The 12,474-nt window shown below is 48.1% G+C and overlaps 1 protein-coding gene across 1 annotated transcript; it reads left to right on the plus strand.

The window, feature by feature from the left end:
• Positions 1-2,061: 2,061 nt before the first annotated feature.
• On the plus strand, positions 2,062-4,080 carry LOC120021054 (extensin-1-like). The gene has a single exon (XM_038964704.1). It carries the CDS (start codon positions 2,062-2,064, stop codon positions 4,078-4,080), a length of 2,019 nt encoding a protein of 672 aa, XP_038820632.1.
• Positions 4,081-12,474: the final 8,394 nt, after the last annotated feature.

A 12,474-nucleotide genomic window follows, 5' to 3' on the forward strand; every position in this document is an offset into this window, starting at 1 on the left:
AAAGGTAACTGGCTGTGGTAACCATAGTGATGGGAGAACGGATAAAGGAAATCCAGGTCATGTCTTTTTGTTTGAACCACCCCAACCTCACACCGCACCTTCCTCCATACCCACCCACTAACCTCCATACCCACCCACTAACCTCCATACCCACCCACTAACCTCCATACCCACCCACTAACCTCCATAGCCACCCACCTTCCTCCATACCCACCCACTAACCTCCATACCCACCCACTAACCTCCATACCCACCCACTAACCTCCATACCCACCCACTAACCTCCAATTTCATCCACGTCATACAATAAATATGGCGACAATGTTCAGACCCCACATGCCTACACAGGCTCTACAACACCCTCAGCGTTCACGCCATCTTTGTTTTCATACAGTGTAACCCGCATGAAAAGCCCCTGAAACAATTGTAACTCTTTATCTCCTGCAGTCGGTCAGAGGGGTGTGCCAGAGGGGTGTGTCACCTTGCAAAGTGCAATAACACACACACACACACACGCACACATACACACAAACACAAACATACACACACACATACATGTGGTGCGGGGAGCAGCTGTGATTTACCAGATGTGATGATAAGTATCTTTGAGGGATAGAAAGCACAGTACTTCCATACACACATGATGTCATCCTCTAGTCCTCTAGTGTTCACATGGTTTCCTGGCAGTGTGTGTGACTGAGCTCATCCCTAACCCTGGGCCTCTGGATGTAAACCACTTATGGCTCCTCAGAGCATGAACGGGGTCTCATTAGACACACAGTTTTATGGAGGGGTCATCATCCTACTGGTACTGTCATCACTACTAATTCCTCCCTTTCCACCCAGTCTTCTGAAATCTGTGGCAACCAATTTCAACCCCACTGGACCCTCCAACCCTTGGCTTGCCTCATGGCCTGTCTGTTTGAGTCAGGGCTGCATGTTGGGTCGATGTGATGATGCCCTGTCATGCTTCCTGCTGGTCAGCCACTTACTGATGATGTCACTGAGTGCTCCAGCAGAGTGCTGACTGAGCCGGGAAGGAACAGGAAGAGGCCGCCTGATGGATCCATTCAGACTGCTGCTGTGATAAAAAGCTTTCTAACAGCACTAATTAGTTTCTCAAAATCATATTAGCTCATCGGCTCAATCATCAATGAATGTAGCAGAAAGTCTAAAGGAGCTGCTGAAATATGATCAATCAAAGTGGTCACAGTGGTCTTGCTGATAACTTTTATCATGATGAGATTCATTATCAGCGTATTTAGACTGAAAACTGTGGTGCATGATGGTTAATGTTATTAACATGTGCATCGTTGATGGATTGACTGACTGGCTGGCTGACTGACGGGCTGACTGGCTGACTGGCTGACTGGCTGACTGGCTGACTGACTGGCTGATTGACTGGCTGACTGATTGGCTGACTGGCTGACTGACTGGCTGACTGATTGGCTGACTGGCTGATTGACTGGCTGACTGACTGGCTGACTGATTGGCTGACTGACTGGCTGACTATGTGTCAGACTTCACACCGTTCTAGTCTGGAGATTATGATAACATCAGTCTGATACACAAGCAGGTGCTCCTTCCAAACCCTCTTTAAAAGATGAAAGATATGTTATCTCAAAACACAGCCATCTCACCATCATTTAAATACAACACAGCGGACATTTACATCACTTAACGTTTATGAAGAGACATATTCATGCATATAAACATTTGATATGCATCTTGAACTGTTTGTATGATCAGATCCTTTGTTAAATGATTGAGGGATGAAGCTGGTGGTTTTCTAGAAACACCACCAGGGTGATAAAATGCAATTTAGCACAAACTGAATTATGGGATCCATTTTCAGGTCAGGATTTGATTATATGATCCTTATTTGATCACAGCTGAAATGAATACCATTGTTGTTATTTGTTTGGCTAGCTCTGACAGCATGGTAGCTGATGAGACACAACAGCTAGAGACACAACAGCTTTAATATTTGATAGTCTAGTGTCAATCACTGCTTCTGTTTCCACTGAATTACAGAAGGATAGTGGGTGAGTTTCTATGGGCATGTATAGTTCCACCAGCCTGGACCAGAACCCCCCTCCTCCACCTGTCTCCTATAGTTCTACCAGCCTGGGCCAGAACCCCCCTCCTCCACCTGTCTCCTATAGTTCCACCAGCCTGGACCAGAACCCCCCTCCTCCACCTGTCTCCTATAGTTCTACCAGCCTGGACCAGAACCCCCCTCCTCCACATGTCTCCTATAGTTCTACCAGCCTGGACCAGAACCCCCCTCCTCCACCTGTCTCCTATAGTTCTACCAGCCTGGGCCAGGACCCCCCTCCTCCACATGTCTCCTATAGTTCTACCAGCCTGGACCAGAACCCCCCTCCTCCACCTGTCTCCTATAGTTCTACCAGCCTGGACCAGAACCCCCCTCCTCCACCTGTCTCCTATAGTTCTACCAGCCTGGACCAGAACCCCCCTCCTCCACCTGTCTCCTATAGTTCTACCAGCCTGGACCAGAACCCCCCTCCTCCACCTGTCTCCTATAGTTCTACCAGCCTGGGCCAGAACCCCCCTCCTCCACCTGTCTCCTATAGTTCCACCAGCCTGGACCAGAACCCCCCTCCTCCACCTGTCTCCTATAGTTCTACCAGCCTGGGCCAGAACCCCCCTCCTCCACCTGTCTCCTATAGTTCTACCAGCCTGGACCAGAACCCCCCTCCTCCACATGTCTCCTATAGTTCTACCAGCCTGGGCCAGAACCCCCCTCCTCAACCTGTCTCCTATAGTTCTACCAGCCTGGACCAGAACCCCCCTCCTCCACCTGTCTCCTATAGTTCTACCAGCCTGGACCAGAACCCCCCTCCTCCACCTGTCTCCTATAGTTCTACCAGCCTGGGCCAGGACCCCCCTCCTCCACATGTCTCCTATAGTTCTACCAGCCTGGACCAGAACCCCCCTCCTCAACCTGTCTCCTATAGTTCTACCAGCCTGGGCCAGGACCCCCCTCCTCCACCTGTCTCCTATAGTTCTACCAGCCTGGACCAGAACCCCCCTCCTCCACCTGTCTCCTATAGTTCTACCAGCCTGGGCCAGAACCCCCCTCCTCCACCTGTCTCCTATAGTTCTACCAGCCTGGACCAGGATTCCCCTCCTCCACCTGTCTCCTATAGTTCTACCAGCCTGGACCAGAACCCCCCTCCTCCACCTGTCTCCTATAGTTCTACCAGCCTGGACCAGAACCCCCCTCCTCCACATGTCTCCTATAGTTCTACCAGCCTGGGCCAGAACCCCCCTCCTCCACCTGTCTCCTATAGTTCTACCAGCCTGGACCAGAACCCCCCTCCTCCACATGTCTCCTATAGTTCTACCAGCCTGGACCAGGACCCCCCTCCTCCACCTGTCTCCTATAGTTCTACCAGCCTGGACCAGAACCCCCCTCCTCCACCTGTCTCCTATAGTTCTACCAGCCTGGACCAGAACCCCCCTCCTCCACCTGTCTCCTATAGTTCTACCAGCCTGGACCAGGACCCCCCTCCTCCACATGTCTCCTATAGTTCTACCAGCCTGGACCAGAACCCCCCTCCTCCACCTGTCTCCTATAGTTCTACCAGCCTGGACCAGGACCCCCCTCCTCCACCTGTCTCCTATAGTTCTACCAGCCTGGGCCAGGACCCCCCTCCTCCACCTGTCTCCTATAGTTCTACCAGCCTGGGCCAGGACCCCCCTCCTCCACATGTCTCCTATAGTTCTACCAGCCTGGGCCAGAACCCCCCTCCTCCACATGTCTCCTATAGTTCTACCAGCCTGGGCCAGGACCCCCCTCCTCCACCTGTCTCCTATAGTTCTACCAGCCTGGGCCAGGATCCCTCTCTACCGGCCTGGGCCATGCCCCTCTCTACCGGCCTGGGCCATGCCCCTCTCTACCGGCCTGGGCCATGCCCCTCTCTACCGGCCTGGGCCATGCCCCTCTCTATCGGCCTGGGCCATGCCCCTCTCTACCGGCCTGGGCCATGCCCCTCTCTACCTGCCTGGACCATGCTTCTCTCTACCGGCCTGGACCATGTCCCTCTCTGCTAGCCTCTTGGACATCTGCCTCCATGACCCATCGTCTGTTTACATCCTCGTCAATCCGTCGACATAGCAGCTCCCCTCCCCATTGCAGGCCTTTTTTCTCATGTTTCCCCAAAATACCATCTAAAGATCTGCTCTCACCTCACTCCTACATTGTGCATCAAAGTGTATGTTGTAGGCACAGTAATAGCTAATTCACTGTAGATAATCTGTTCATCATTTGAACAAATTGCTAATTGACTCATGTTGAAATAGTATGTGTACAGTAAGCTAGGAGTCAAAGGAAAACACATAAGCTTAATCTGATTTAGGTTCTCTGCGGTGGTAAACGTAGTCAAAATTGAAGTGAAGCCCAAATAAGCTTAATCCACAAGAGCTTTTTAATGAGGCACAGATCATGTTCAGTTTGGCCGAAGCATTGTGTGACACAGCACCCCACTGAGTGGCTAAGGTCCAAATCTGCCCCCCTTCCTGTGCCAGCCCCCCAACCAAATGCACCCGTTGCCCCTCCTGTCTGTGTCCCGGCAGTCTGCAGGCGAGAGGCAGCCCCTCTCAGACAGCTGGGGGAGGTGGTGAGGAGGCAGCCCCTCACAGACAGCTGGGGGAGGTGGTGAGGAGGCAGCCCCTCTCAGACAGCTGGGGGAGGTGGTGAGGAGGCAGCCCCTCACAGACAGCTGGGGGAGGTGGTGAGGAGGCAGCCCCTCTCAGACAGCTGGGGGAGGTGGTGAGGAGGCAGCCCCTCTCAGACAGCTGGGGGAGGTGGTGAGGAGGCATCAGTCAGACTGAATTAGAGTTATGTGTGACATGCACAGGAGAGGCTCCAGAATGCAGCAACAGCTGAGTCTGAAAGTGTGTGTATAACGCCTGAGGGGCAGTCAAAATAGTGACCCCTCTGAAAAGTGGGTCACTTTTTTGGGGGGGATTTCCAAGATGGCGTAGCAGTCAGACGTCTTTGTCTTTCTTCTGTCGTGTCCCTTGTATATATATTTTTATATATTTTTCTTCGCATATCTTTAAAAAATATTTTCCTAAACCTCGACTTCTAAATAATCTCCTGCAACCCGCCTCACCCAACATGGCGTGGATCTGTTTTTTTTCTAAAGTATTTCTATTTACTTCGGATCTGGAATCCCTCAACTGAAGCTAGCCAGCTAACTACCTACCAGCTATCAGTCAGCAAACCACTGCTAGCGGTCATCAGCTAACCTTTAGCTCGGAAAGCTCTCTCCAGTTCATACAACGTGACTCAAACCAGAGCATAACGGACCAATTTTTTTCTCTCCATATCCCCGGATTCCTACCGCAAACTCTGAACATTTTCATCTGGATCTTCGCAACTAGCTAACCGCAAGGTGACTACTCCTGGCTAGCGTTTCCATCCCGGAGCAAGCACCAATTAGCCTGAAGCTAGCCCGGCTAGGGCTCCTGGGCTACCACCGAAGCCTACTCCTGGGCTACAATATCCGGACCCCTTCTACTGCCGGTACGGGGCACGGAACCCCGCCGATCCTCTATGAATGGAATGCCGACATAATCTTCCTGAGGATTCCAACAGGCCCCTCAGGCGCGATGTCCGCTGAAGGCCCATTCTGCTAACCGCGGCCTGCTAGCTACCTAGAGCTACTTGGAACCCTACTAATCCACGACTGGTCTATCGACGTCACCGCACGAAGAGGCAAAAACAGACTTACCTCCATCGCGACGTCCCCAAAAGGCCCTTCTGCTAACTTGCTAGCCCCGGTCTACTAACTGCTAGCTTGCTAGCCACGGTCTGCTAACTGCTAGCTTGCTTGCCCCGGTCTGCTAACTGCTAGCTTGCTTGCCCCGGTCTGCTAACTGCTAGCTTGCTAGCCCTGGTCTGCTAACTGCTAGCTTGTTAGCCCAGGCCTACTAACTGCTAGCTTGTTAGCACCGGCCTGCTAACTGTCTGAATCGCCGTGTCCCCAGCCAGCCCAACCACTCACTGGACCCATATGTTCACTTGGCTACGCATGCCTCTCTCTAATATCAATATGCCTTGTCCATTACTGTCCTGGTTAGTGATTACTGTCTTATTTCACTGTAGAGCCTCTAGCCCTGCTCAATATGCCTTAACCAACCATGTTGTTCCACCTCCTACATATGCGATGACATCACCTGGTTTAAACGTCTCTAGAGACTATATCTCTCTCATCATTACTCATTGCCTAGGTTTACCTCCAATGTACTCACATCATACCTTACCTTTGTCTGTACACTATGCCTTGAATCTATGCTATCGTTCCCAGAAACCTACTCCTTTTACTCTCTGTTCCGAACGTGCTAGACGGCCAGTTCGTATAGCCTTTAGCCGTACCCTTATCCTACTTCTCCTCTGTTCCTCTGGTGATGTAGAGGTTAATTCAGGTCCTGCAGTGCCTAGCTCCACTCCCACTCCCCAGGTGCTCTCATTTGTTGACTTCTGTAACCGTAAAAGCCTTGGTTTCATGCATGTTAACATTAGAAGCCTACTCCCTAAGTTTGTTTTACTCACTGCTTTAGCACACTCTGCCAACCCAGATGTCTTAGCCGTGTCTGAATCCTGGCTTAGGAAAACCACCAAAAACTCTGAAATCTCCATCCCTAACTATAACATTTTCCGCCAAGATAGAACTGCCAAAGGGGGCGGTGTTGCAATCTACTGCAAAGATAGCCTGCAGAGTTCTGTCTTACTATCCAGGTCTGTACCCAAACAATTCGAGCTTCTATTTCTAAACATGCACCTTTCCAGAAACAAGTCTCTCACTGTTGCCGCTTGCTATAGACCACCCTCTGCCCCCAGCTGTGCCCTCGGCACCATATGTGTCGGCCATCCTACAATCTAAGCTTGATGCCCTCAATCTCACACAAATGATCAATGAACCTACCAGGTACAACCCCAAATCCGTAAACACGGGCACCCTCGTAGATATCATCCTAACTAACTCGCGCTCCATATACACCTCTGCTGTTTTCAATCAAGATCTCAGCGATCACTGCCTCATTGCCTGCAACCCCTAAAAACACGCTCCCTAAAACACTTCTGCAAGCAGGTATTTCTAATCGACCTTGCCGGGGTATCCTGAAACAACATTGACCTCATCCCGTCAGTAGAGGATGCCTGGTTATTCTTTAAAAGTTCCTTCCTCATCATGTTAAATAAGCATGCCCCATTCAAAAAATTTAGAACTAGGAATAGATATAGTCCTTGGTTCACTCCAGACCTGTCTGCCCTTGACCAGCACAAAAACATCCTGTGGCGTTGTGCATTAGCATCGAATAGCCCCCGTGATATGCAACTTTTCAGGAAAGTTAGGAACAAATATACACAGGCAGTTAGGAAAGCTAAGGCTAGCTTTTTCAAACAGAAATTTGCATCATGTAGCAGAAACTTTAAAAAGTTCTGGGACACTGTAAAGTCCATGGAGAATAAGAGCACCTCCTCCCAGCTGCCCACTGCTCTGAGGCTAGGAAACACTGTTACCACCGATAAATCCACTATAATTGAGAATTTCAATAAGCATTTCTCTACGGCTGGCCATGCTTTCCATCTGGTTACCCCTACCCCGGTCAACTGCCCGGCACCCTCCGCAGCAACCCGTCAAAGCCCCCACCATTTCTCCTTCACCCAAATGCAGATAGCTGATGTTCTGAAAGAGCTTCAAAACCTGGACCCCTACAAATCAGCCGGGCTCAACAATCTGGACCCTCTTTTTCTAAAATTATCTGCCGAAATTGTTGCAACCCCTATTACTAGCCTGTTCAACCTCTCTTTCGTATCGTCTGAGATTCCCAAAGATTGGAAAGCTGCCGCGGTCATCCCCCTCTTCAAAGGGGGTGACACTCTAGACCCAAACTGCTACAGACCTATATCTATCCTACCCTGTCTTTCTAAGGTCTTCGAAAGCCAAGTTAACAAACAGATTACCGAACATTTCGAATCCCACCGTACATTCTCCGCTATGCAATCTGGTTTCAGAGCTGTTCATGGGTGCACCTCAGCCACGCTCAAGGTCCTAAACAACATCATAACCGCCATCGATAAGAGACATTACTGTGCAGCCGTATTCATCGACCTGGCCAAGGCTTTCGACTCTGTCAATCACCACATTCTTATTGGCAGACTTGACAGCCTTGGTTTCTATAATGATTGCCTCGCCTGGTTTACCAACTACTTCTCTGATAGAGTTCAGTGTGTCAAATCGGTGGGCCTGTTGTCTGGACCTCTGGCAGTCTCTATAGGGGTGCCACAGGGTTCAATTCTCGGGCCGACTCTCTTCTCTGTATACATCAATGATGTCGCTCTTGCTGCTGGTGATTCTCTGATCCACCTCTACGCAGATGACACTATTCTGTATACTTCTGGCCCCTCTTTGGACACTGTGTTAACTAACCTCCAGACGAGCTTCAATGCCATAAAACTCTCCTTTCGTGGCCTCCAACTGCTCTTAAATGCAAGTAAAACTAAATGCATGCTATTCAATAGATCACTGCCCGCACCTGCCCGCCCGTCCAGCATCACTACTCTGGACGGCTCTGACTTAGAATACGTGGACACCTACAAATACCTAGGTGTCTGGTTAGACTGTAAACTCTCCTTCCAGACTCACATTAAGCATCTCCAATCCAAAATTAAATCTAGAATCGGCTTCCTATATCGCAACAAGGCATCCTTCACTCATGCTGCCAAACATACCCTCGTAAAACTGACCATCCTACCGATCCTCGACTTCGGCGATGTCATCTATAAAATAGCCTCCAACACTCTACTCAACAAATTGGATGCAGTCTATCACAGTGCCATCCATTTTGTCACCAAAGCCCCATACACTACCCACCACTGCGACCTGTACGCTCTCGTTGGTTGGCCCTCGCTTCATACTTGTTGCCAAACCCACTGGCTCCAGGTCATCTACAAAACCCTGCTAGGTAAAGCCCCGCCTTATCTCAGCTCACTGGTCACCATAGCAGCACCCACTCGTAGCACGCGCTCCAGCAGCTATATCTTACTGGTCACCCCCAAAGCCAATTCCTCCTTTGGTCGCCTTTCCTTACAGTTCTCTGCTGCCAATGACTGGAACGAACTGCAAAAATCACTGAAGCTGGAGACTCATATCTCCCTCACTAGCTTTAAGGACCAGCTGTCAGAGCAGCTCACAGATCACTGCACCTGTACATAGCCCATCTGTAAACAGCCCATCTATCTGCCTCATCCCCATACTATATTTATTTATTTATCTTGCTCCTTTGCACCCCAGTATCTCTACTTGCACATTCATCTTCTGCACATCTACCATTCCAGTGTTTAATTGCTATATTGTAATTACTTCGCCACCATGGCCTATTTATTGCCTTAACTCCCTTATCTTACCTCATTTACACTCACTGTATATAGACTTTCTTTTCCTACTGTATTGTTGACTGTATGTTTTGTTTATTCCATGTGTAACTCTGTGTTGTTTTATGTGTCGAATTGCTATGCTTTACCTTGGCCAGGTCGCAGTTGCAAAAGAGAACATGTTCTCAACTAGCCTACCTGGTTAAATAAAGGTGAAATAAAAATATATATTTTTAAAAGGACTAATGTTTCTGTGAGCTCTCTTAGGCGACAAATGGTGGCCTTGTGTTATGTCATGTTAAATAGGAAGAACATTTGTGAAGAATTGGGCTGCTCTATTTAGGTGATCTATTTGACAGAGACAGTATTTTTGACAGAGGCAGTCTTTTTGACAGAGGCAGGCTTTTAAACACTCAAACTCCCTGGGATTTAAATATTGTACAAACCATTGTCTGTATCTAATAAAAAACACAATGGATAGAGAAACAAATGGATACATAACCAAAAGAAAGGCCACCCTTCCCGTGTTCTTGGCACCAGCAGTACCAGAGAGCATGAAACATTAAACAGCAGTACTGTCTCCCTAGTGTCACAGAGGCAGAGATTGGTGGTTTCTCTGGTATGAATGGCCACATGTCATTTCTTGTTGTGAACTGCAAGATAAATTGGAAACTATTTCCTGAAAATGTCAGATGGAAATAGTTTCACAAATTGGGAAAATCAACCCTCGCTTTGCTCCAGCGGTCCCCATAGGCGCTGAAGTCACCAGCCACTGTTCCAGTGTTCATACCTGGCTTGGTAGAACATTTTGTGTTTTATTTGTCATTGTACTCTGTCATGATTTTTCCTCGTTGATACACTTTGACCTATCGATGGGTTAGGACAAGCAAGAATCAACCTGACTAGAGTTCTGAGAGTATCCATTGACATGCTCTAGGTCAGGTCCCTCAGGTCAGCTATCACCTGGCTACACTTCATGCCTGCACTGCTCTGTCAGAGTTGTGAGTGACTAACATCAATACTACACCACACTCTCATTTTATGATACATTGTGCCTGGCCATGAGGTGAGGTGACAAATGTAGACAGCACAGCTTTGCAAATCAGTGTGAAATCAGCTAGATCAAATGCTCTGGTGACTCACTTGGACCGAGTCCAATGGATCCTATATCTGATAGAGAGCGATATTGTTATTGACGGTGACAGGAGCCTTACAAAGAGGTGATGGTGTTATATGACACCACACTACTCCCCTCTGTCACCACAGGGTGATGTAGTGTGTGTGTTGTTGACTGGACCAAGACACAAATTTGATTTAAAGAGTCGACTCGTCTTAAAACCACAACTCCACGGAAGCAAGGCAGATTGGACACATGCATTGAGGTGTTTAGGCTTTTATCAATACTCCCCAAAGAGGCCCTGCATCACAACGCCATTACTGATTAGTCTGAAAGAGATCAAATCAAATCCTATTTTATTTGTCACATGCTTCGTAAACAACAGGTGTAGACTAACAGTGAAATGCCTTCTGACAGGCCCTTCCCAACAAAGCAGAGAGAAAAATAGAAAAATAATGAACATGTAGCACAAGGAATAAATACAGAATGAGTAACGAAACTTGGCTATATACATGGGGTACCAGTACAGAGTAGATGTGCAGCGGTACGAGGTAATTGAGGTAGGTACAGTATGTACATATAGGTAGGGGTTTAGTGACTAGGCAACAGGATAGATAATAAGCAGTAGTAGCAGCATATGTGATGAGTCAAAAGAGTTAGTGCAAAGGGGGGGCAATGCAGATAGTCCGGGATTACTTTGTCTCAGTTCATTACACACAGGATTGTATGATGACAACTTAATACACACACACACACACACACACACACACACACACACACACACACAGATGCTAAACACAGGTGCTCATAAACACTTTCACATGAAACACACACCACACACCAGATGCCTCCCATATAAAGAGCCTCTTATCTGGAAGGACATCAGCTCTTTAGAGCTATCCTTTCTCCTTTCTCTCTGGCAGTGGTGTAGATAATGGGCTTTTACCTTCAGAAGCCAACACACACACACACACAAACACACACACATTCGTCAATAAATCAATCTACAATCCTGCTGTTTCTGCCTCTGGAAATATAACATGGATGGTGTGAAGAGAGGAGCAACACCCACACAGTTCAATCTGTTGGGAGGGGGTTATCAACACTACATTACTTTACAATAGAAATAGTGGAAAGATCCTGTGGCATCATTTTCTCAAAACACAGGGATCAAATCAACTCAGCAGGCAGATTTTTTCTCTCTCCAGATTTGTATTTCTAATTTCAATAGGTAGCATATACAGTGCATGGGTGTCTGAATGAATAAAAAACTATTCATCATGGCACAGTAGATTCCCGAAAGTTAAAAAAATCAGCTCTGAAAAGGTTTACATCATCCTTTTGTGAGAAATACCCCAAAATGCCGGTCCGTGCCATTGCCATGCTAGGGCGGGTTTTGCATAGGGGCGCCTCTAGGACCCAGCAGTGCAGCCGGTCAGGTAGGCTCAGCTCGTAGACTAGAGAGAGGCAGACAAAGGCAGAGAGAGCTCGTGCCGCTATCCTGCAGCATCCACACCCACCCACCTCACTCCAAACGCTCCAGCGTGGGTGAGTACCCGATACTTTTAATATTTTGGTTAAACATAATTAAATGGCGAAAAAATATTATGTCAGTATTTAAATTATGTTTCTGACGGTGAGTTAAGTTGTTGTGTTCAGTAGTATTGGACACTGTTAAGGATTGGTAGAATTTTTGCCTATTTAGGCTGTCGGCTATATGAGCAGGTGATTATAGGTGTGCGCGTACCCGTTGGTACAAAACTGTCATGGCTCATCTGTATGTACGGCGCCCACCGCTTTTCTCTGAGCTCATATGGACAACTGATCCGTTTTTTTTGTTACTGATAGCTAGAGGGGGTACTGAAAAACTTTTGTTGTTCTTTAAAAAAAATATGACTTAAAACCAGCTCAGACTGGCTTAGTGTTACTAGATAAGACACAGATCTGC

The sequence above is a fragment of the Salvelinus namaycush genome, chromosome 26 (assembly GCF_016432855.1).
Source record: "Salvelinus namaycush isolate Seneca chromosome 26, SaNama_1.0, whole genome shotgun sequence".
Lineage (NCBI taxonomy): Eukaryota > Metazoa > Chordata > Actinopteri > Salmoniformes > Salmonidae > Salvelinus > Salvelinus namaycush.

Coding starts and splice junctions, on each gene's coding strand:
- LOC120021054 (XM_038964704.1), top strand. CDS start 2,062: ATGTATAGTTCCACCAGCCTGGACCAGAACCCCCCTCCTCCACCTGTC.